The 27,029-nt window shown below is 36.7% G+C and overlaps 1 protein-coding gene across 4 annotated transcripts in view; it reads right to left on the reverse strand.

Moving 5' to 3' along the window:
* Rictor (RPTOR independent companion of MTOR complex 2) overlaps positions 1-27,029 on the reverse strand; it is a 90,760-nt gene that overhangs the window by 51,102 nt on the left and 12,629 nt on the right. For all 4 annotated transcript variants that reach the window (XM_075975946.1, XM_075975944.1, XM_075975945.1 and 1 more), the window contains exons 3-6: positions 8,483-8,580; positions 4,090-4,154; positions 2,934-3,065; positions 887-950 (exon numbers count right to left, since the gene is read on the reverse strand). In XM_075975946.1, the coding sequence (XP_075832061.1) occupies positions 887-950; positions 2,934-3,065; positions 4,090-4,154; positions 8,483-8,580 (359 nt within the window). The remainder of the gene's footprint in view (positions 1-886; positions 951-2,933; positions 3,066-4,089; positions 4,155-8,482; positions 8,581-27,029) is intronic.

Consider the following 27,029-nt stretch of genomic DNA (forward strand, 5'->3'; position numbering starts at 1 on the left):
CAACCAAATTTACTTTCTTGACAATCACATCAACAACTAAAAGTAAAATGTGTGAGGGAATCTCAGAAGCTTTGTGGATTGTCTTGAATCAAATCCTTCGCTCAGCTTAAACTGTGGCGTTGTATACAACAAAGCTATCTGCTGAAAATGTTTATCACACGTTCCCATGTGTGAGAAGGTCCTTCTGTATTTGTGTTGCTTTCATTGGTTAAAAAAAGAAACTACCTTGGCCTTTTTATAGGGCAATACTTAAGATAGGTGGGAAGACAGAACTGAATGCTGGGAGGAGGAAGGCAGACAGGGAGAGCTGCCATGAAGTTGCCGGGTCAGAGATGTGAATCTTTCCTGGTAAGTCACAACCTCGTAGTGATACACAGATTAACGGAAATGGGTTAGATCTGGATGTGAGAGTGGGCCAAGAAGAGGCTAGATATAATGGGCCAGGTAGTAATTAAATTAGTACAATTTCTGTGTGGTTATTTTGGGAGTTAAGCTAGCCAGGCGGTAAGACGCAGCCCGCTCCTCCATACTACACCCATGGGTTGTGTACAAACTTATCTTGAAAGCAGTAACTTCCTGTTTGTGATATTTTATACTAGTAGCTAGAAGAAGTACACATTAAGGGATGACAAAGCAGTAATAACACTTACATGCCCACTATGGACAAAAATACTTCTCAGCATAATCATTTTCTAAGAAGCTATCAAATCACATAGACTAATTACACAAATAATCACGCTTATTATGTTTAACAGATCTACTTACCTCATAACAAAATTTAAATGTTCAATGAAAATTCATTCTTTAAATTTTAATAAAAATATTCTCTAATCAACTAGATATGGAAGCACTCATTTGCCTTTATGCTCTCACATGTGGCGCGTACCTTTCTGACTAGGCGAAGTGCTTGTGTCCTCTCCACCTCATTGCTCTGCTGGATGTCAATGCACCTATATAGTACAAAACATCAGTCACTGAGAAATCCCACGTAACAATACCAACAGAGTGTTGGCTCCAATTTACCTTCACAATCCAATACAGTGAATTAAACCTTCAAAAAAAAATTGTACTACATGCTTTCCCAGTAACAGCCAATACTTAATTATATAGATCTAGTGATAAATGTTACCAGAAACATCGGTTAAAATATCAAGGGAAAATGAGGTGATATATCTATAAATAAAGATATTACAACAGATGCACAAAGCAAAGTATCAGAGATATACTGAAAAATTTTACCTACCTGATAAAAAATTACAGTAATGTATATAAATTATATAGGAAAATATTTGCACCTTGTTCTAGTTTGTTTTAATCAAGGTTTAAATTGTATCTATAATAACTGTCTTATTCAATGTTAAAAATCCTATTTTAGCATAGTGGTGCATCTTTATCCCAGCACTTGGGTAGCAGAGGTAGATGGATCTCTTGTGAGTTCAAGGCCAGCTTGGTCTACAAAGCAAGTTCCAGGACAGCCAGAGCTATATAGTGAGAGCCTGTCTCAAAACAAAACAACAAAAATTCTATTTTACTAAAGAATTTGCATCCAGAATTCTCTTTAAAAACATTTGATCCAGTATCACTTCAACAAAATTACTTTTCAAATATTTACATTAGGGAGTTGAGTATTTTACCAAATATTTTATAGGTAGGTAAGTTATTATTCAAAGCCATTTTTGTTTTGTCTAAATATAATTAAAAAGTAAGTGAGGGAGAGCTAGATTTTCTGCTTATTCAAGTTCAGCAATACAACATACGCAGGCACACACATATACACATGCAGACGAGATTTATATTATTGGCTATTAACTTGGATTATAACCAATTCTCCTGCCAAAATCAACCATAAAGACTAAAAAACTTACTTTGGACAACTACTTCTAAAAGGGAAATGGAGAATAACCCTGGAAAAATAAGCACCTGAACTCAAGAACATTCCAATTCAATAAGGTTCTCAGCAGTGTAACAAAGGATGCTAAAAGTATTGGAAGAAATAAGAGTCATCATTCGTCATTAATGCTTATGTACGTAGGAAGCACAATATAATCTGCAAACTAGAAGAACTATAAACTGAATTTGCCAAGATCGCTATGGAAGAAGACAATATGCCCTATTTTCTATATGTTAGTGGCTAAAAACAGTAAAAAAAAAATTTTAATCATTGATGTCATTACAAAATCTAAGCTGTATATGTTGGTGCATGTCTGTAACCCCAGCACTCAAGAGATTGGGGCAGGAGAATCCTAAGTCTGAAGTCAGCCTGGAATATGTATTGAGACCATGTCAAAACAAAACAACATAAACAAACAAACATACACATTCAAAGAAACAACCACACAACTATAGTAAATACAAAGAGAGCTCACAAACCAAGTCAAGGTCTCTGAAGTATTATATTAGTGCCATATCTTTAAAAAATTCATACAGCAATATCTCTCAAGGCTAGACACACATGCATCTTGTTCCAACATTTCTATTTCTACACCCGTTTGTAAGAAATGAGAGCCTCACAGAGTTGCATAAAAATTTCAGGGCATCCTCCTTCAACTGTGTTCTAATCTTAAAACCAAATACTACATAGCAAAAACAAATTTAAAAGACAAAAAGTATATCAACATGGAAGAACCTTACAAATAATCAGAAAAGAATAACTGATGTATAGTTAGATATATTAATTATATATATTAATATATAATGTGAAATGCAAGGACAGGGAAACTATTCTATAAGGAGAAAACTATTTTACAATTGCTTAGAGATATAATGGAGAGTTCCTGTTATGCTACAAAGCCCTTAGTCTAACATGATCATATATGTTTGCAAAAATTGTCACACTTTACACCAAAAAAAAATCTATACACATTTGATACTATACTAAAACTGAACATAAAACTTTAAAAACATACAAAACATAAGCAATTCTTGAAAATTACCTAGCTATTAAATAGTCCACCTTCAATTTTAGCACCTTCTGCAGAATACTGGAATCCTGGATGAGATAGCGCAGCGCTCGCAGCCCTGCTGCTCTCACTTCTTTTGCTTCATTTAATAAAGCTAAGCGCAAACTGCATGAAAACAAACAAAAAAGTTCATTATCACATGAGTTTCAAAGACATACAAAATTTCAGAAGAGTTTACTTAGCCCTCATCTGAAATGCATAGGAAGAAAAGTATTTCTGATTCTTGGTATTTTTAAACTGGACTACTTTCAAGTCCAAAAGTTGAGTATTTTTTATCTGCAATTCTAGAACGCTAATCTTTTTGAACACTTAAAATAACTAACAAAGTCTCAGACTTTGGAGCAATCCCGATTTTTTCAGACTTTTAGGTATTCACCCACATCAAGTTCTTCTCCAGTTGAGGATATCCCAAACTTTCGGTTATGTAAGATTGTTCTATAAAAACAAACAAACAAAAAACTACTCCAAAGCAAAGAGTTTCACTTGGTAATGTTGTTAACCTGGGTTTGTTCCAGTCTCAATAATCTAGTCAATGCTGAGTTTTAATCATGTGCTGGCACATTGTGTAACTACAAGAAGAAATCACATAGAGTCTTTCCAAAGTGTATCTTTAGATATGTTTCTGCCATGTATCCTTTGTTTCTATGCTTCCACAAATCCCAAAGGATTAATTTAAATTAATAACAAACTCTTTAACAGTAGCAAACACACATCACTAGTAATCTTAACTCTTAAGAATGTCAAAAAGCAGTAATGATTAATAACCTGTTACCATACAACAAACTTGTAAGAGGCACACACATACTTTCATAGGTAAAATCTAGATTTATTGATTTGTATTATTCCTGGGAAGAGTCAGAAAAATTCAGTCTGCAGATTTAATATTTAATTTTAACCTTTAGAGAAGTCTGGGTATTTTTGAACAGCAATTTCAGTTCTTTATATCCAGCAACCACAAAAGCTCAACTAAGGCTCATGACATAACAAAGTCACTGAAGATCCAATATTTCTCTTCTGGCCAACCATCAACTCTACAGAAATAAGCATGTGATGCTGTTATCCTACCTTTTATTTTAATTGTTACAATGGAAATTACTAAAATAAGGGAGGAAGACTGAACTAAACTTACCAAATTATGATGTCTTCATAATTAAAGCCCAGTTTTTCTTCACTATGGCCAATATCACAAAGAAGCTGTTAAAAGAAACACAAAAATACCTTGCATATAAATTTAGATTTATATATTTATATGTACAATGTAAGGCTCAAAATAGGGAATTCTTCTTTAATAAATTTGTAAAAAAAAAAAACCCTATCATTTTACATACAAAAATGTGCTGCATTATTTCCACCATCTTACTTTTATTAACCACAATTTTAGATTTAACTCTTTTTCCCTTTTTGAATTACTGTCTCTTATTCTGTTTCTCTTCCCCAATGTATCACTTACTTATCATTCTCAGTGGCTGCAACTGTCCTTCCAAGCATTACTGGTTCCTCTAATGTATGATTCTTCACCACATCCTCAATGTTGGAAGCTCACATTACATTGACTTTATTTACTCTTAACCCTCATGTCCCGTAAGTTTTTTTAATCTTTCAAAATGCATAAGATATCACTACTATTAACTGATGATTGTCTCAATCTATACATAATCAATAATTTATATTAACACCCATATTCATTCACCTTTCACTGTTCTTCTGTAATGCCACATTTTTTTCCTCATTGGTCAAAAGCTATTGTTAATGTTGACACTGTTTGCTGGTGTTAGACTAGATTTTTAACTAGATTAGTAGTTAACAGTTCTCCATGTTTGTATTTGTCTGGAAATGATTTTATTTTCACTTTTGACGGTACATTTTGGTGACTACATTGAATTTTAGTTTGGCTGCTACTTCTTCCTAACATTTCAAGCCACTTGGTTGTTAAGTCTTGCTGTCTGCTCTTTGGAAACATGTCTTTTTAACTCAGAATCTTTTAAAGATTTTTTTCTCATCATTGGTCTTCAGCAGTCTTACTCTGTTCCACTGTGGTTTCCTTTGTATCTATCTTGAAATAAAACTTTGCAGGCTGGAAAGATGGGTCAGTGGTTAAGAGCACTAGCTGTTCTTCCAGAGGACCTGGGTTCAATTCCCAGCATCCACATTTCAGGTCTCTTCCCTCCAGCACTTGGTTCCTAGGACTGAGCTCAAGCCTTTAGGCTTGGCAGCAATGCCTTTACCCACTGAGTCATCCTCATTAATTCCAAGCCCTTGAGATCTTTTTGTCTCAGCCTTCAAAGCAGCTGGGATTACAGACTGCACCACCAAACCTAAGTCTTAGAAGGGAATTTATATATACACACAACACATATAGACAAATATATATAAAAAAGAGATTTATATCTTAAACTTGTGTTTTAGACCAGGCTGGCCTTGGAACTCACAGAGATTTGCCAGTCTCTGCCTCCCAAGAACTGGGATTAAAAGTGTGTGCCGCCATCACCTGGCTAGTTTGTTTAATTCTTATATAAATAAACCATATACATAAACATATTCACACATTGTTTGTTACCAGAAAAGGTCAGTGCCTTCTAATCACAACCTCTGGTAAAATGGTAGAGTGATTTAGAGGGGGAAGGGGATTTTTACTGTAAAATCTCTAAACCATTTTCACATTTTATAATACACACACACCTTAAAAGTTTAAGTGGATAAAGTTATAAAATAGCAAATTATATACACATATATAATAAATATATAAAATAGCAAATAAAGATACTTTCAGAGCATTCTCATCTTTAGAAGGCAGGTCTCTAGATTGAGAACATGTTGCCTGTCTTAAAAATAGAACACTGAGGTTATATTCATCATCAGTCTGCTATACACACTGTTCTATCTAGTGATGTCAGAGGGAAAGTATGGTGTGTGGCAGTCACATGATGAAAGGATCACATCACAAGCTCCTTCTCTTAAAAGTCTGGTACAGGATAGATGTTGGGGTAAAGAAAAGTTGGAGAGTAGAAACTCGCAGAATACTTCATCTGTCTGAAAACCTTAGTTTAAAGGGTTAGTACCCTCTAAGAGCTTGCAATAAGAGCTAAAACGCAGAGAGAAAGTGTGTGTGTGTGTGTGTGTGTGTGTGTGTGTGTGTGTGTTCTAATGTAAAGAGAATATCCACTAGCTCTAGAATTATAATTACTATCTTTTTATTTTCTTAGCCAATCAAGCCATTCTTAAGAGACTTTTGAGAACCTCTAAATTAGACTAAGAACATATACATACAGCCTTTATAGATATGCCAGCTCAATACATACTTTTACACCTAACTCTCTAACAATACGGATTAGAAGCTTACTATTACAGTCAAATTCAGTATATGCTTGTGCTTGGTAAACAAGTGAATTTTATTAACAAAATCCACACGCACTTACTTGGAAGAGCACTTGTTCTTAAATAGGGGCATTTTATCTCCTGGGAACATTTGGTTTTCCTGGGGACCTTTTTTCTTATCACTCAGGTGTGTTAAGTAAATATTTCTGCTATATAGTAGGCAGAGCCAGAAACAAGGCTTAGCCTTTCTCCAAAATAATTACCTAAGTCAAGAGAGCTAACACTGAAAAACCCTGATTAACAGCCTACAATTCAACTATTAAACAGGCTTGTCTTCTTGGAGTTAACGAAAAAGTAGCAAACAGGTAAACATTAAAATCCAAATAAAATGAGCCCCAAGTTGCCATACATTATGCTACAGAGCTATCTCACAAGCTCAGTGCTCTGCATCTGAAGACATTAATATTCTGTGAATTTCACCAGGATTGCTTTGATACTTACTTACTTGTTGGACTGTAAATTTTGAACTAAAGTTTCATGCTTCTCCTATATTATTAAATAGTCACAGTAAATTTTATCATGTTTAAGTTAATGAGTTTATTTATGAGGCAGTGCTTTAGACCTAACTCTGAACTTCTTCCTGTAAGACATTTTCTACCCAGTCTGACTACCTGGTCTCCCAATCCACAAGTGCCTGAAGACAGGCAATAATAAGTTAGCACAAAAAGGTAAAAGTTACTTTTAAAATATGGTTTAAAAATACAAAACACACACACTTGGGCCTTCATCACAGAAATCACTATACAGTGGTGAAATTCCCACACGGTGAGAGGAGGAAAAACAAAGCACAGGAGAATTAGGAAAAAGAGAGGAGAGAAGAATGGAGCAGAAGGGAAGGACAGGGATGGTGGGTAGGGGACAGCCCAAAGACGGTAAGGAAAGAGAGAAATCATTTGAGAATACAATCTAAGATGCACAGACCAAGTAGAGAAAAAAACTAATGAAGTGAGATGAAGCCAGAAAGAATGGGAGGAAGGAGAATAAAGAAACTAACACCCACACACCAATGCCTGGACCTGCACAGAAAAAAAAAATACAAAAAACACAGGAGCAGAGACAGGAGAAACAGTACTGCCCTAAAAGTGAAAGGCTAAATCAACCCCACTCCAGAAGTCCTATCCAGTACCATCCAAGGACTGGCAGTTGGCTGTCACAGTTGGATATTAATACTAGAAACATAGCTAGCAGGAACTGAGACATGTCTAAGTACAAAATATTCATTTACTTATGAAGATGCAGTATAAACAGTCAAATGATATTTATGTCTGATATGTCAAACAGCAATCATCTGGAATAGTACAGTGCAAACTACAAAATGAAGTTCACGTGCCTCGTTTAAGTGCTCACATTGATCCCCACTAGACAGCACTCTTCTGCTTTGGGACTAAGCTGGCTCCAGAGTGTTGGCAAGAACAGGCACAGCCATCCTTACAACTATCCCTAGTTTCCAAACATACTGGGACAGGTAGAGCAACACACTGAGGTGTCCAATGCCAGTTATGACAGCATTCCTAAGCCTAATAAATTGTTTTTAATCGTTTAACTTAGGCAAGTGGGCTTATCTGAGTCATGTAAAGATCAGCAAAATAAAACTGATATTTAGTAAAAGGGAATAAAACCAGAAAATGCATTCCACTTGAGCTCGAATTTAGGTACAAATTGTGAGAATAAATAATCAGGGTAAATGAAAGAAAATACAAACAGGTCTCTGAGAACTACGTTTGTTTCTAAATACTTAACAAATTAATATTAATGTCACCAACATACTATGCCAATAAAAGACTGGATTATAGGCTTCTTAGTGATTCGTTTCGTTTCTATTTTATTTTCAGAGCCTAGCGAACTCTCTACAATACGAACATACTCCTATTATTTAACTGCATTTGCTAGCAAAGCATGGTGATGTGTGACTGCAGCTCCACTCCCTCAGGGAGAGAGCAGGTGCCCAGAGGTTCTGAGATCAGCACAGACAACAGTAAACTCAGGAATTTAAAACAGGACGAAATCAGTGAGAAAAATTAGAAAACCACAAGCAAATAATTCAGTAACTCAGTAAGTTAGTATTCAAAATTTCTTCTTAATGATCAATAGGAAATGTTTATAGAGTCAAGAAAAAGAATATAACAGTATAGTTTCAAGCTGCTTACCTTAGTGAAGTTATTCAAATGGCCCAGCTTTCTCATATTTGATACACCTTGTAATTTGGCCACATTTTGGAGAATCTCTCTTAAGTTATCAGAAGGATCTGGTAAAAAATGCAAAACAATTTAATGTAAGTTTTTTGGTTTTTTTTTGTTTTTTGATTTTTCTAGACAGGGTTTCTCCGTAGCTTTTGGTTCCTGTCCTGGAACTAGCTCTTGTAGACCAGGCTGGCCTCGAACTCACAGAGATCCGCCTGCCTCTGCCTCCGGAGTGCTGGGATTAAAGGCGTGCACCACCACCGCCTGGCTAATGTAAGTTTAAGAATATTAACGTAATCAAACAGAAAACAAGGTGTGTCAAACCTCCACAATGTTGGTTCTCAGTTTATAGTCTAACCCTTCACCCTGAAATCCATGCATTTAGTTTACTTCAAAGTTCAATTCCCTTCATGTTCCCACTGCACTCATATATACTTATTGTCCAACACTGTGTATCACCTGGAATTATTCAACCACAAAATCATAAATCTCAACATAAAAACTTTCATTTTTAGTTATTAGATGGCAACAGAGATCAAGTATACTGTCCAGCTTTAATTAGCCCAAAACATAAGATTTAGGGTATAGGTTTCACAACTCTTGACATATGCAATAGAGAACAATGATTCCTGAAAAATGAGAAGCAGCCACGCAAGCCCTACTTGCTAACTGCCTTAAGTGTTTCCCAGGCACTGTAACAGGGAGGGAAAATCTAGGCAAACTGAGTTAAGCTAAAAGTCTAGATAGAGACCATGAATTACTAGAGAAAGACACTACCCCGAAAAAGAACTCTGAAGATCTGGTAAAGGAGCTTGTGGGACAGCCAGCAGAACAAGGAGGAAAGAAGCCATGGATCAGGAGCAAACCTGGAGGAAGAATATCCTTCCTTACAGCCAGGTTAAAAAGCACTATATGACATGAAGTGAGTATTACCAATTTAATAAAAACAGCAAGTCAAATTTCAAGATTTCAAGCAGAGGGAACATGAAGAAAATAGACAAAGACTATTAAACTAATTAAACTAATTAAACTGCTCAATACTGTTGAAATAGGGCCAGCAAGATGGCTCAGCAGGTAATCAAGCCTGATGACCTCAGTTTGATCTCCCACTGCCACAAAAAGGTGGGAGAAAACGAACTTCACAAACTTGTCTTCTTACCTCCACATGTGTGTTGTGGCATGTACACCTAAGTGCACACACAATATTTTTCACTGAAAGTCTAAGAGTAGAAAAACTTATCATAGTTCATTTGCTTTACAAGAGCAGGCCAAAGCCCATGTACAGTTCTGAAGTAGTTTATCAATCTCTCAAAACAACACAAAATTTCTCAAGCTATTAACAATTTTAACACTGTTTTAAATAAAAAAAACAGAATCTTTAAAATCACATTATAATTTTGCTCATATTTTAGTTTAGAAGCCACTGTAACTTCATTTGAGATTTTTAAAAAGAACTCAACTATTTGCTGTAATTAGTGTTTTCCTTACCAAATGAAACTGTCCTGCTCTACATTTCGTTTCTAGTCTACCTCCCTTCACTGTACTATTTGGTGTTGGCCATGATAGTGCTGACACCCCAAGAAGCACGGCACCAAAACTTTCCTTTGATGCTGAAACCTGCTAAAACCATCCCCTTCATTTCTACCTTCATCTCTTATAAATTCAATTTAGTTTTAAGTGGGTTGGCAATGGACTGTATTAATGACTTACACATCAACCTTAAAAGTAAAATGAAAGTCTACCATTAAGTGAGATCAGATCCTTTACAAAAAATGATAAAGGCCTCATGTAGGTCACTACTGCTACTCTGTAATATTGCTTTGTTGTTCTAAATTGTATCTATAATGAATAAGGGATGAAAACATGTTAATCATTTAACAATGTTTGAGAAGATCACAAAAATTCCTAACAACTTTTAAGATAAGATAATTTAGAACCTCTGGAGCTTGCAGAGACAAAGAGGAAAGTCCATAAAAATGTTAGGAACCAAAGAATTCCTCAAGTGACAAGTGGTTAGTTACTCCTCTCTAAATAACTCTCAGGATTAAGACTTAGAAGGACTACTTTAGAGAGGCATCACAAACTTCCTAAGTACAATTTGCTGTTAAGAGTGGAATCTTCTCCCAGTTCACTCATCAACAGGAATCAACTGAAAGCTCCTTTTTCTCAGGTTCTATCTCAGGCACTAGGAACACAGCAAGTACAAAAGCCAGGTCTCTGTTCCCACAGAAAAGGGAAAAAGGCTGCATTCAACAGGGCCTCAATGTATAAAAGAAATGCAGTCTCTTTGTAAATAGTTGCTGAAAACATAGTTCCCCTAAACAGCGAGTTACTTCCCAGGCCAACTAAAAACAGTAAGAAGGCCTTTTCAGGTCCTGAGATAGTAACACTCACGTGCCACAATGTTGCAATCAGAGAACTCTAACTTCTATTGGGTCAAAGATCCCCTGGTAATGAGATGAGAAATTTCTAGTTTCTTCTTTCCCTATTAGCCTGGGGTTTGGTAAACTTTTTCTGAACAAGTCTCAGATAAATGTCAAAGTAGACTTTGTAGATCATAAAGTTTCTTGATAGGTAAGTAAGTAAATAAATAAAAAAAAAACGGTTTTGTGTTTTAATCCAAACTGTCATGAAACAGAAACACTGGATAAGAGTCTTAAAAACCAAAATAAGGTCAGAGTAAATTTAGTGGAGCTGGAATGAGGACCCCTTCCCTTTATATCATCCCATGGTGGAGAAATAGAACTAGACAAATGACCCTCTCACTATCCCTTCAGGAGGGGGGCCATCCTCATGACCTAAGTACCTTCCCAGGGTTCAACTTCCTAACAGCAGCAGGGCACTAGGATTTCAACATACAAATCTCAGGTGGATATACACATTTCATTCACTGGACTGTATCTCAGGATGACAGACTTAGGGTAAAGGCGGTAGTTTCGTTCTGCCATCTTGGTGGTTTACACCTATAATCCCAGAGGTATATCAAAAGGATCAGGAATTCAAAGTCTGTCTTGGCCACACTGGCAAAGAAAGTGAGAGGATTATATATTGACTAAAAAAAATTAATACAGATTATATGTTCCACGGCTTTGAAGGCAACAACATAACTGCATGCCCATGCCTGTTTTGTTTTTTTATGCACTTACATACGATGTAATCTTGGTTAAATCACTTAACTTCAAAGAAATGCATTTTTTATCTACAGTAGAAAATAGTAACAGCTACTCCATAAATACTAACTGTAATTAAAAGTTATTTGCTTAGCAATAACTATTTTTATGAACCAAGCATGTGAAAATTATGTGGTTAGCCCAAGCAAATGTTTCATTCATGTCTTTTTAAATTAATAGATTTTATTACAGAGTACTTTGATGCATTAATTTCATGATCCAAGATCTGCTCATATTAAAATAGAAACAATTACCTTTCAGAGTTATACTAGTGATTATATAGCCTATATAGAAAAAGTAAAATCACAATGCTGTATGAGTATTAGGAAATTATATGTTCTTTTTCTATTTAGTATGAACGATTTGAAATCATTTAATAAGCAAAGAATATTTGCTTCCATGAATATAGTAATTATATGAATAAATCTAATCTAAAAGTTGTTATGTAATAAAATCCCAAAAATCTCAAAGAAACATATGTATTAGAAGAGTAAATAATAATAAATTGTTATAAATTTCATGGTTCTCAATAGGATAAGTGAACATACCCCAGTGCTGTCATTAACTGTATCCTTGACTATACTGAACAGCATCAAGAATACTTTAAAGAGTCAATTCTTAACCTACTACCCCACAGATAACTTTGCCTTTTATTTCTCAACGTTCTTTTTCCCTAAATTCACTATTTTGGAGCTGTTACATGCACTAAAGCATTATCTGTATATACTCTGCTTCTAATGTTTCCAATCCAAAATGAGACTAAGAGACCAGGTGAACATTTACATAAGACAGGATTTTAGAAAGGCTTTCAAGTCTCACAAGGTCAATAACACATTTAGAACTATATCAAGGGCCAAGTACAGTCTTGACCACATAGTAGGTTTTCAAGAATTATTTTCTGTATAACAGAACAGCTGAGCATGGTAACTCATTATTGTAAACTGCAACACATGGTAGGCTAAGGCAGGACTGCTGGCATGCCTGGGCTACAGAGACCCTGCTGAAAGAGAGGGGAAAGCTAAGACAAGGAAAGGAATGTCAAAAGGGAGAACACATGAAAGGAGGAAAGGAAAGAGGAAATAGGAATTAATTAACTATTTTTGATAAAACAAGGTTGTTGTGGGGAAAGTAATCATGGCAGGGGTGAAAAGGTAACCAGTATTTATATTTCTGCTCATACATTAATTCTACTAAGCACTGCATGTTTTACTCCTTCTGGTAGCCCCATGAAGCAAGCCAGTAAAAGCACAGGAATGTGGAAAGTAATGTATAAATAAGAAAGGTAACACAAGAGTGCACAAGGTAGCAAGACCTAAGAAAGCTTTAGAGTCTCCCAGTATCCAAGGCGCCATGCAGAGCTCTACACATTCATGGGCTCCTTCTTATTAAATTATTAGTAAGATGTTTTTTTCAAGGGTTGGAGGCTGACCAGAATCCTAAAGCAATTTTCTAATTATATCTTCTTTTATCTCCTCAATCCATAGTTATTCAGAAACAGTAAATATTTTGGTTAATTACAGACCAAGCTTGTTTACAATGGCTTTAAAAAGGCAGGAAGAGTTAGATGCAAACGGAATGGTTCTAGTCAATTAAGACACTTCCCACCACACAGAAAACTTTCTCCTAAAAGCTTAAATTCACTTATTCATTTACCTGATCTCTCACCCTCAAATGACCAGAGTTGCACTATTTGCACCTTTTCAAATTTCCTGACAACTATTTCTTCTTTTTATTTCACCATTACATTTCAACTGCTGTACCTCATACATAAATGATGGCAGAAGTAACAAAAATCTAATCTTAATTTATCCCTATGGTAACAGCATGTTCATATGTTTTCAATATTACCCATGATCCTGGTGACAAACTTAAATGACTAAAGGCATACTGCAGCTTCTCTGGAATTACCTTTACGAGGAGAGAGGCAAAACCATTTCTCCCACTGTGAAGACAATGATAAGCATCAGATATGCAGGACTTCTTCAAACCATATCTCTAACAGATTCTGCGATTCTAACAATTATTAATTTCAAAGAGTTATATAATTTAGTAAAGAAATGATCTATCTCAATGATAGCACCATGGAAGACTTCTAATGTAGCTAAACTACATCAGGTATGGAAAGTCAGAACTTGCCAGATATACCTAGTTTATCTTTGGACAGAGAAGTAGAAAATTTATTATACTATTTTGCCAAAATCTGATACTAATTCCAAACATTTATCCTTTGTAATTTTGATATGTTTCTTCTGGTTATCAGCATTTAGAATGCGGAATAACCTTGCATACTGAAAGCGGTGTTTTTGCTCAAGCAACACTAGCAGTAATAACCTTTGAATTTCGGGCACGTTATAAACAGTGATGGAAATGGGTCAGAAAAACCCTACCATCACAACTGCAGGTAAATTGGTTAATTTGGTTACAGTGTTTCTAAATACTTGATTGGGAGCCAAATTAAAAATAAATTACATAAATACTGGTTCCATACATATGGAGTTTGTAAGTGGCCACACTTGCTTTCCAAGTAAAAGTTAAGAGACTGAGAATCCAATAATCCCACTTGGATTCCTAAGAGAAGTAAGGGCATCAGGCGAGCGGTCATCATGCACCCCCAAGACCAGAGACAGCTTCATGATTAGAGGGAGTCACACATCTTAACTGGGGTTTAAAAAACAACAACAACAACAACTTATGATTTGAGAAGCAGTTCAAGTAGGAAAATATAAACTGTATTTGATGAACTTAAGATTATATAAACAAAACTGAGTTTAAAAGAAAGAAGGGATATATGGGGAGGTTTAGAGGGAGAAAGGGAAAGGGGGAAAGATACAATCTCAAAAAAAAAAAATACCACAGAAGGCTGAAGAGATGACTCAGCAGGTAGGGGTACTTGAAGAGGTTCTGTCCAGTTCCCAAAACTCAATATGTTGGTTCACTGCTCTCTGTAACTCCAGTCCTACAGGATCCAACTTCCTCTTCTGGGCTCCACAGGCACCAGGTACACATATGGTGTACAGACATACATGGAGGTAAAACATCCATACACAAAAAAAATAATAATTTTTTTAAAATACCACAGGAAGCCAGGCTTGGCTGACACATACCTGTTAATTATAGCACTTGGAAGACAGAGGAATGAGGACTGATTGCCATTCAGAGGTCAGTCTAAGTCACATAGTGGCTTCAAGGCCACCTTGAGTTACACACTAAGAAACAATCTAGAAAGAAAGCTTTATCAAAAACAAAAACATCTCATCTCAAAAAACAAGCAAGTAACAAGTAAGAAAAATACCTAAAAATATGTGTTGGTATCTCTAGCTCCTCAAAATTTTAATAAGTGCATATATTGCCATAAATAAATTCATAAAAAATTAAAATGCATCAAGCTCTGTTTCCTGGACTAGCTACTGGTTTCTGGTTTCATTGGTGGGTGGAACAATGAATGAAGATTCACCGATCTACATGCTGATGGTAAGTAGTTAAAAACAAGAATTAAACGATGTTCTGATAGATAGATAGATAGATAGATAGATAGATAGATAGATAGATAGATAGATAGATAGATACTAGTGACTACTAGTCTCTATTTACAGTACACAGGAATGCACCACTCAAAATTGACTTTTCACAATCTGGCATTTATATAACAAAGAAAAAGAAAAAGGAAAAAAACTGGAAGATTCCTGGTCAGAACTGGGAATGTCAAAATATAAGAATTTACAGTAGAAACAGAAACTAATCTTATGATTAGTTATGAGAGCTGCTGTGTGTACGTTAAAAGGGAACAATAAAAGTAATAATACTACTTCAAAGTTCATCAATGTTCTAAATTAAGAGCTAACAAAATATAAAATATAATTGCCCCAACACAGAAAAAGTTTCACATTTTCAGAAATGTAATGGGCCTTATTTGCTTAAATTTGCCAAATTTATTTTTTTTAATAGCAATCCTAGGAATACAAAAAGAAAAGACTAAAATTTTTGCCTGTTTTCTACCCTCAGAATACCACATTCCTGGGCCTTTTGAGCTGGCTGAATTGGCAGCTGCCATGCAAGCATGAGGACCTTACTTGATCTCCAGTACTCATCTACATACAAGCCAGGTGTGGCAGATGTGCCTCTAATTCCAGAGCTTAAGGGCAGGAAGAAGACAAGGGAACTCTGGAACCCACTAACCAGTTAGCCTAGGAGGACAGAGAAGAAACCTTGTCTCAAAATATAAGGAAGAAAGATACCCAATGTTCATCTTGGAAGTAACACACTTCAAAGTAACAAAGACACTCATAGTAATATGTACATAAGCAACACACACACACACATAAGCCTAGCCTGTCTTTAACTCAGCATAAAGATAGTTACCTAGCCTAAAAAACTAGAGCCAAGCCGGGCGGTGGTGGCACACGCCTTTAATCCCAGCACTCGGGAGGCAGAGGCAGGCGGATCTCTGTGAGTTCGAGGCCAGCCTGGTCTACAAGAGCTAGTTCCAGGGCAGGACAGGCTCCAAAGCTACAGAAAAACCCTGTCTCAAAAAAAAAAAAAAAAAAAACTAGAGCCAAATCACTCATCTGAGGCAATCCTCCAATCATTTCCACATTTTTTTTCTGCTTTTACAAAATAAGTGGTGAATTTATTAGTGTTTCTAGCACAGATGTTTAAGGTAGAAAGAGTTGATGAATGGATGAAAAAATAATTGAGTTCTTTCTTAAATTCTGTATCCTTCTGTTCATATTAAAAGTAGAGTATAGTAACCTAAGTATCAAATAAATGTCTGAAAAAGATTATCCTCAGGTATAGTGGCACAGGTAATCTCAGCACTTGTGGGATAAAGGTGTAGGTGTTTAAGATCATCCTTGGCTACAAAGTGAGTTCCAATCATCCTAGACTACATGAGACCCAGTTATAAAACAAAGACAACCATTAGCAGAAAACTGATCCAAACACACAAGGCACTTTTACTTTGTGTACAAGTAAATACTAAAAATTTACAAAGGCAAATTTTCAGGCTACAGAAATGGCTGTCATTCAAAGAAATGCTGGTAATACATTGGGTTTAATACTATTTTTTCTCATGAAAATATGAAAAGTTTTTTTTTGCTGAAGGAATACAATTACTGCATGTCCTGCTATCATTTGTGTCAAACTACTATATCTTTGTTAAAATTCATTTATTTTTTTAAAAACTATCTTTTCTCATTTTACCTACTAATCCCAGTTTCCGCTCCCTCTCCTTCCCCCCATCCACTCCTCAGAGAGGATAAGGCTTCCCATGGAGAGTCAACAAAGTCTAGTACGTTGCTTTGAGACAGGACTAAGACCCTCCCCACTATATTTAAACCTATTATATCTTACACTGATAATCATAAGGTAATTAGGCATCCACAGTCCTCTAATTAGGAACCCTTTATAATAAGAGAAAAATTATTTGCCTTTGAAATAACTCACAATTTAAATGAACCCCATGAAAGAACAGAACATCTGTGTCTAAAAGCAGAAACAATTAACTGTGATATACACCCGATAATGAGATTAATTCTACACCTAATAAAATTAATTCGAATTCCTTTAGAATCACTTAGGAGCGTTTGCACGTCTTGTATATATACATCTACTTTCACAAAGCTGCAGTCAGAGCATGTGACTATCAAGTGGCGTCTATGAATGTAGGGAGGAGCATCACTCAGAAACTAGAAATAGACAGATACAAATACACCTCAGCTATACAATATACTTCATCTGAGTAGGGTTTGAAACCTGAAGAAAAGCTACCATGCTACATTCTACTATTTCCGTGTATTCTTAGTTCCTAATTTCTTCTCATTCTTAAACTTCTATTATTTATTTTCTCACAGATCTTCAGTCTCTTTGACTTTTTAAATCTCTTTTTAAAATTATTTCATTTGAAACATTGCTCTATAATGCACTCCTCATACACAATGGAATGGCTTCTTTCCCTTCAGCTTCTAAACTTCACCAACCCACTTTGTGCCCAGTCTGCTGCGGGGACTGTCATGTTCATCATCTACCCAGCTCAAAGGCTGTCCGCTTGCTTTCCCCCTTAGCTCTTCAAGACCTGACTTCACTGTGCTGGTGATGTGCTACTCACAGACATCTTTGCTGGAGTTTTTTCCACACCCATCTCTTCACGGTCCCAGTGTTCCTCTCTTAAAGATTTGTATTTCCCTCCTCATGACCCATTTTCTCTAACATAGTCTCAAGTTCTAGCCTCTGCCTTCATAGTTCTCTTTCAACTGTCCCAACCAACTCTAGTAACAAGGCTAAGTCTAACATGGAGGGGAAAAAATGACTCGAAACTGCAATTCTTAACTGTATCTTCAATAAAATAACTGTATCCCAGATATGGAAGCTGCAGGATGTCACCTTTAATTTAAAAAAAAAAAAAACAACAACAACCCATAATCAAAATAATCCATCATAAAAGAAAAAAATAAAGCTTTCCAAAATCCCTTTCCTAATGTAATATGACGAGTGGAAATGCTAGGCTCCACATGCTACTTACCTCCAACCACACAGATTGTAAGTCTCACAGACACACCTCACTGAACACATCTTAATCATCGTTAAGTAAGCCTGTTGTCATAACTGTGTCTTGTTTTCACAGTCTAAGTTTCAATAAATGCCTTGTAAATGTTTTCCTGTTTAGTATCCAGCCAATAAACATTAATATACATCAAAGAAGACATAGCATGCTCAAAATCATCACAACAAAAATATATTGGCTATCTCAAGTCCCAAGCATTAAAAGGAAACATGTTAAATTATGCCTTTTCAAGACAATCTTAAGTTAGTAGAAAAAAAGTGTAACTTAAAATTAATTTGTATAGTATGAACACAAGTTGGTTCATATTCCAAAATTATTGTTTTTCTTTCCCTACATCTCACTTAGACATTCTTAACAACTTCATGGTATTTATAATCAAAAAATCTAAAATTTTAACAATCCAAAGCTTTGGGTTATTACAAATAAAATCAATATGATCCATTTTTAGGTATATCTTCCAAGAATAAGAAGTTAGAACACGATATATACTGTGTGGTGGTTTAAATTAAACGGCTCCTATAATCTTAAGCATTTAAATACTTAGTTCCTAGTTGGTAGCATTATATGAACAGTCTTAGGAGGTATGGCCTTGCTGAGAAAATATATCCCCCTGGGGCAGCTATGAGTTCACAAAAGCAGCCTGAATTCTCAGGTGGCTTTCTCCCACAATCCCTATCCTGACAGTGCTGGACTCTTATCCCTCTGGAACCATAAGCTCCAATAGTTCCTTCCTTCTCTAAGTTGCCTTGGTCATGGCGTTTTATCACAGCAATAGAAAAGTAACTAAGAAAGACTGCTAACATTTCTACATGTATATGTTCTGACAGTGCTTTTGACACACATTTTCCCCATATTTACTGTTGGCTGTAATCTCTCATTTGAATTTTAGTGATTAGACAAGTTTAAAAATTCATTTATTATTTTAAAATGTATTTATCAGAGTATTCCAAAATAGTATTAGGGACAGTCTTGCTTATTCACAAAGTATAATTTTCTGTTTGAGGTAAAACATGAAACTAGATACACTACTGGAAATCAACATTAATAATAAAATTCCAGTCAGGCTCGAAACCAGTGAGTTTAAGTCGGGTCAGGTTTTATCAGGTTATTGATTAAGAAAAAACAATAATTTTCAGAGATCTGGGGTTCCCAAGGTTGTAAAGTGATCATGAGCCTATATAATTAATATTACCACATTATAAATCTAGAACTTTTTCTAATGTGAAAGTACATAAATAAAAGATGTAAAACGAATGACAAGGATTTCCCTTAAACTCTGCATGAGCCATTCAAATAGCTCTACTCCAAGCACAGCAATACACATGAGCCATTCAAATAGCTCTACTCCAAGTACAGCAATACACATGAGCCATTCAAATAGCTCTACTCCAAGTACAGCAATACACATGAGCCATTCAAATAGCTCTACTCCAAGTACAGCAATACACATGAGCCATTCAAATAGCTCTACTCCAAGTACAGCAATACACATGGGTGTAGGACAGGTCGGCAGTGGGCAGCAGTGATGCAAGCAGGATTGCCAAGAGCAAATAAAAAAGAAATTACTCTAGAGTTCTATTCAGAATAAAAAAAATTTAAGATTATAAAAGCAATAACTTCACCAACTTCTACTTGGCTTAATTGACCGTATTTCCAAGGCTAATTTCAACATCTAGAAAGCACCTAGCAGCAGCAACATAGCAAGAGGGATCATGTGAATAGAACCAGACTTTATAGGTGCGTGCGTGCGTGCGTGCATGCGTGCGTGTGTGTATACAGAGCAGGGAAGGAGACCAAGACAGCCAGCCAACGCCCTTCATGCTCCCTGCTTTGTCAGGCTAATTTAATTAGTCTTTCAAAAATTACTTTTATAAAAAATTATACGCAACTAACTGAATCTTGAGTACAGTCAGCACTATCTTAAAATCTTAATCAGAATCTTGCAGAATACTCTGTGGTATTCTATACAGTAACCACCTGAATAAATGAACAAGTGAATAAATGAATGTAGCATTTCTACCTACTACAGAAAAGTCTCACTGAAACTGATATTGTTTTGGGTATTCCTTGATCACTTGAAATATTAAAACATGAGGGTTTACAAATCCAGAGCTTTAACCAAATCCATTTTGGTTTGTTTGAAAGACAATATATAAGTCTCAAATGATTCTAACTGAAAAATCTTGCCTGTGTTGTGATCAAAATGAAAGGATTAATTCTTTCAATTAGTATTGATTTAGTGCTATGTGTTATCCAGAGACTGTTCTGCTGTGGAGTATATTTTAATTAGACAAAGATGTGTTATACTTGCTTATGCTGTAGAATATTACTTTAACTGTGTAAAAGTGTGTTACTTTTGTTTACACTGCATTTGTTTAATTACATAAAGATGTGTTGTATTTGTATCACCTTGCCTACCAAAGGCACCTGACTGGTCTAATAAGAAGCTGAACAGCCAACAGCGAGGCAGGAAAAAGACAGGGCTGGTAGGGAGAGAGAAAAAATAGGAGAAGAATTCTAGGCTAGAGAGGAGAGAAGAAAGAGGAGGAGAGAACAAGGGAGACACCTGAAGCAGTGAAAGATATTCAGAAGAAAGAAAAAATAAAAAGCCCTGAGACCAAAGGAAGATAAATAGAAACAGATTAATTTAAGTTTAAAAGAAACTAGCCAAAACGAGCCTAAACCTGGCTGCACATTCAAAGCTAGTAAGTTTCCGTGCCACAATTTAGGAGCTAGTTGATGGCCCAAAAGAAAAAGCCTGGTACACTGTTCCAAGGGCAAGTGCATTTCTCCAAACAGTGATGGTTCTAAGTCAGATCACATGACTCTCAATTGTATCATCTTATCCAAGTTAATACTTGTCTGTCTCTCTCGTCTGATTTCACATACCTCCCCTCTCCCTCTCATTCATCACATGCCAGCCATTCCAGTTCTTTCTATCTCTGAAAATTTGTACTAGCTGTTCCTTCCATTTGGAAGATTTCCACCCTACACTCACAGTGTGTCCTCCTAAATACTACACCTCGGAGTGCATCTCTCAACCCCTCTTCCCCAGCCAACAGTCAATATTCTTTCACATGCCAAATTTTATATGACTAACAGCATTTAACAGTACTTAAAATCCCACATTCACATGTTTACAGTGAACATGGGACTCACTCTGTCATTACTGAAGCAGGCACAGTCAAAGATCAGTGTCCAGTGCACAGTAAAACGTCAATAAATATTTGCTAATTTTGATTAGTAAGATAAAACATGAGAATAAATTAAAGCATATTATAAAGTAACACATATTACTGAATCCCAAAAAGCAAGAACTCAACCCCATTTGGGAAGTTATATTGACTTTTCAGAAAATGTGTTGGCTGCAGGAGCAAAGAGATTGGGAAAATAAAGATCTCCTGGAGGAGTAGTTATAGTTTTCCAGTCATCCAGCAGAAACAAGAGCCTAAGTAAAGTATGGCAGTAGGTAGGAAGCACCAGATGATAAATGTATTGCAGAAACAGAAACCGGTACCACCATCTCAATGAAGATTCGATTCACGGAATAAGGACAAGAAACAAGGTTATGATGGCTCCAGGGCATCTGATTTGGCCCAATTAAAATACTGCTCTTAACCCAAATGAGAAATGTGAAAAAAAATTAGAATATGATACTTAGTAATTTTAAATGGTCAAGTTTGGTGTACTTGACTATAAGATTAAGATATCGTAAGCAATACAAAACTGCTCGGAAGCTCTCAAACTAAAACATAAATCTGATGGTCTCTTTTACTCAGTCAATAAATATTTATTAGGCATGCACAGCATGCCAGAGTTATTCCAGTCATCAATATAATAATAAGCAAAGCAAAATACATTTATGCTCACAAAATTTACATTGCAGGAAGACATACACACTATAATGTCACCAATGGCAAGGACTATGAAAAAGATGTGTTACACTCCAGTAGTAGAACATTTGCCTACCATATGCAAAGTCCTAGGTTCAACCGCAGCCAAACAAAAAGAAAAGGAAAGAAGTGGAAGAGGAGGGATGGGGAGGAGAGAAGAATCAACAATACAAAATTTAAAGAAAATTAAAAGGGACGCAGATAGGCTCCTTTGCATAGAATGAACAAAAGCCTCACGATAAGGCAAATAAAATTAAATGAAGTGAGGGAGAAAGTCCCATCCATGACCCTGACAGTATAATCAAGGTAGACCTGCTCTACAAAGAAAATATCATTAGAAACACTAAGGAAGCCAGGTGGTGGTGGCACAAGCCTTTAATCCCAGCACTGGGTGGGGGTGAAATACATTTAACATTTGAAACTGCATGGTAGCACAGGCGGATCTCTCTGAGTTGGAGGCCAACCTGGTCTATAAGAATGAGTTCCAGGACTGGCTCCATAGCTACTGAGAAACCCTGACTCAAACAAACAAACAAACACTAAGGAAGCTGTTTTACCAAACACAAATGAGTGAAAACAGAAAATGAAAACGGTTATTACAGAAAACGGTCACCATACCCAGGGACCCGTCTATAATGATGAAGTCATCAGAGTGCAAGCTATTTAAAACAAAATTATCTGTCTTACATTCACTTCCCAGTATTCAATATAGTACTGGAAAGACATACTCGGTGCATTGTTTTACAATAATTAGGTTAACAAAGTGATTTTTCAAATGTGGACCCATATCATACTTAAACATCCCAAACTTAATCTCCAAAAGACAATCCAACCAAAATTTAAAGAAAGTGTATTTAAATAAATACCCTTTAGTAACCTTCAAAAGCAGTTTTTGAAAATTTGTTTATTTGGTGGTGGCAGAGGGGGAACCCAGACCTACAACCCCAGCCAAAACAGAATCTTTAAAGGGTCTGACAGCAGCAACATCACTGGATGACATACCTGCCCTCCACTGGCTCTACACAGAAGGAAGCATCTACTTTAAAGTATGTGAATTAAAATATCGTAGTACTTGAGAAGTCTTCCACACTTTTTTTCCCCCCAAGACAAGGTTTCTCTGTAGCTTTGGAGCCTGTCCTGGAACTAGCTCTTGTAGACCAGGTTGGCCACGCACTCACAGTGATCCGCCTGCCTCTGCCTACCGAGTGCTAGAATTAAAGGCGTGTGCCACCACCACCTGGCTCAACTTTGTTGATGTCTTATTAATTGAAATATTGTTTTGGACCAAGCTCTGATTATGCTGGACATTATTAAGCTCCAAACAGTCACTGACAGCAGCTAAGGGGAATGTACCAGCTACACACCAGACAGACAGTACCATTATCTTAAACAAGACACTGCTGGTTAAAAATAGATTTACTGCACTGTGTCATTCATAACAGCATCTATCACTTAAAATTCATCTCTAAAAACAATTGCCCTTTAACACTAATAATCTATACTGCATTTACAGTTGTTCAATATACTGCAGACTCACAAACAGCAAGGATCTTTCAGGATTACTGTTTCCACCAATAGGGAAGTCCAGGCGTAAACTTCTGAAATTGCATGGTAGCACTTGCCTTTAATCCCAGAACTGGGGAAGCAGATCTCTGAGTTCAAGGCCAGCCTGGTCTTCTGACCAAGTTTCAGAACTGCAAGGCTACAGAGAAACTCTGTCTTGGGAAAAAGAGAGGGAAGGAGGGAGGGAGAGAAGGGGAGAGGAAGGAGAGGAAGGAAGGGAGAAGAAGGCAAGGAAGGCTGGCAGGCTGGTAGGCAGGCAGACATAGTCAAACTATCAGCATTTAGAATTCTATGCATTCAACTGGAAACTTAACTAAAGTGTAGTTCAATTTGCACACTTAATCTACTGCTTTTGCATAATGAAATGAATAAAATTTTCTTTATTCTAGAAGACTACATTAACCATGCCTTGCCATGTTTAATCAGTTATCTATGAAATACTTGGTTCTAACTTGGGGGACAGGTAAGCTAGCCAGCGAAATCTTCACCACTAACTTTCACATAACCAACTTGAGGGGAATAAAGAATGGTTAGGAAGACTAATTAAAAAGGACTTAACAGTTTAAATTTATTGTAAATCAGTGACAATAAATATCAAATGTCACTATGGAAAAATGCAATCTGTCTCTAAGGAATATTCTATTGGTGACATCAGAAAAATGAAAACTAGCAAAAGAGAAACAGAAACCAATGAAAGACATAAGAAGAAAAAAGAGAATAAATGAATAGAATATAAAATGTTGTTAATCACCAGGCTTGATTCACCTGCAATCTCAGCCCTTGGATGAACACAAGTCTAAAGCCAGCACAGGCTACAGGGTGAAACTGTCTTGAAAAGCCAATGTGGACAGTGGGTAAGGGCAATCTGATATTAATTTATGACTTCCTAGAATGAACAAGACAAGAAAGACAACTAGGATGGTCCCTTTGCAATCTTAAGAGAGAGAATCAATGTTTAATCATGTATAAGCTTTTAAGGAAAAGCATCTTTAGAAATAATTTAAAAAGTGGAAATAATAAAAAATAGCAAAAAGTAGATAATTGCTGTGGGAACTCCTTTAACCAATTATGGAGGAAGGTCATTGGTTAATTAAATAAAGAAACTGCTTGCCCTGATAGGTTAGAACATAGGTGGGTGGAGTAAACAGAACAGAATGCTGGAAGGAAGAGAAAGTGAGCCCAGAGACACCATGCTCCCCTCTCCCGGGCAGACGCAATAGCTCTGCTCTCTGAGGCAGATGCGATCGATGAAGCTCCGACCCAGGATGGACGTAGGCTAGAATCTTTCCCGGTAAGACTGATGCTACACAGATTAATAGAGATGGGTTGATCGGGATATGAGAATTAGCCTGTAAGGGCTAGAGTTAATGGGCCAAGCAGTGTTTAAAAGAATACAGTGTCCATGTAATTATTTCGGGGCATAAGCTAGCAGGCGGCCGGGGTGCTGGGGACGCAGCCCTGCCGCTCCAATTACTACAACCAATAGCACAGTAATTCCAAACTCCTCTGTTGTTTTCAAGCACAGAAAAAAAAAATGGGTTCCTCTGTGGACCTGTTGACATTCCAGAGCACAGTCACCAATTTTACTCCAAATACTAGGAAAGCCTGGATTCTGTGCAGCACAATTGTTTTAAGAAAGTAACATTAAAGAACTACAGAAACCTAGCCAGGTGGTGGTGGTGGCACACACCTTTAATCCCAGCACTCAAGAAGCAGAGGCAGGTGGATTTCTGTGAATTCAGGGTCAGTGTGATCCACAGAGCAAGTTCCAGGAAAGCTAGGGCTGTTACACGGAGAAATTCCATCTCCCCCACAGGTGAGGAACACTAACTACAGGACTACCAACATTGGTCTCTTTCCTTTAAAGAATATCATGCAGGAGTCTCTTCTTCACATGCATGACTTTCAGAGTCCTCCTTTAAAGAAAAAAAAATGGGGTGGAGATGGCACAGATAATAAAATGATCCTATTTCTTATTTCTTCTTCCCCTCTTTCTTTAGGTAACACATACCCAAACCTTAAATTAGTGGTAATTATAGGAATTAATATGGCATAGAATAGTATGGCTTGTAACTAAAATCCAATTTGGCCTTAAACTTGTTAAATAGCTGAGACTAGCTTTGAACTTAATCTCCCTGCCCTGCTTCCCAAGTGCTGGGATTGTAGACATAACTCTGACTTTGATTTGGTAGGGGTGGAGTGCAGGATCTGCATGCTGAAAAATCATTCTCGTATGTCTAAGTAGATAAACAATGGTCTAGCGTGGTATACAATATCCTCTCTTCTACCAAACACAGCACTGGGCCAGCTACATCAGAGCTTACTAGAAAAAGTGTCCAGGAAAGTGCCGTGTTTTATTTTCCAATAAGCAGATCTGACTGCCTCAAAGCCTCACTTGGTGACTTACTGCTCTGGATCAAAAGAAAGGGCCCTGGGATGAGTTGAGACAAGGAGACAATGATCTTGTGTCCAAGCAGGCAGGAATGAAGTGGAGAACACAGCAAGGGCAAAGGTCAAGGAGGAAGCCAGACACAAGAATACTGTGAAGCTCCACCCGTGGAAATGACTGTTTACAAGTCTAGGTTTGCTTCTCGTCTTCTGTCATAGGACAACTCCTGCCCTGTTCATTATCCTGAGTCTTCTTCCCTCCAGTGATCTCCCAGCTCAGTCAGTGACAAGTCTTTCCCTTCAAGTATGAGGGTCTTTATGATCTTATAGCTTTCATTGTTTGGGGGAAAGGGAAACCTGTGGAAAAAATCTATGCATGGTTTTTAAAAGCTGTTTTCGTATACTCATTGATCTTGCCTCATCAGATCCCTTCATGAAGCATTAAATTGCTCTCTGTGAATTTTTTCTCCTATATACTTTCAATTATTCCCAATGCTCTTCATGGGTTATAGCCTTGTAACTGAAGATACTTAGGAGGTGTAATAGAACACTAATGTTTATTCAGGAATTCACAGGTTAAATTTTCATCTTGCTAAAGATTTATTTATGTGTATGAGTGTTTTGTCTGCATGTATGTACATGCACTGTGTGTGCATGCCTGGTGCCTGTAGAGGCCAGAAAATGGTGTCACATCTCCTGGAACTGGAATTAAAGAGGTTGTGAGCTGCTGTGTGAGTGTGAGGAACTGAGCCTGAGTCCTCTGCAAGAGCAGCCAGTGTTTTTAACCACTGAGCCAGCTCTCCATCTTCCTTGTTTTGCAATTCCTTTTCTGTGTTTCACTTTTAAGATGTAAGTTCCCTTTCATCAGTTCTTAATGGTTTCAGTATTTAACCTACATATTACAACTAGATGGCATTGTATAAGTAATGTACACCTTAGAA

Source organism: Microtus pennsylvanicus, chromosome 6, assembly GCF_037038515.1.
Source record: "Microtus pennsylvanicus isolate mMicPen1 chromosome 6, mMicPen1.hap1, whole genome shotgun sequence".
Taxonomy (NCBI): domain Eukaryota; kingdom Metazoa; phylum Chordata; class Mammalia; order Rodentia; family Cricetidae; genus Microtus; species Microtus pennsylvanicus.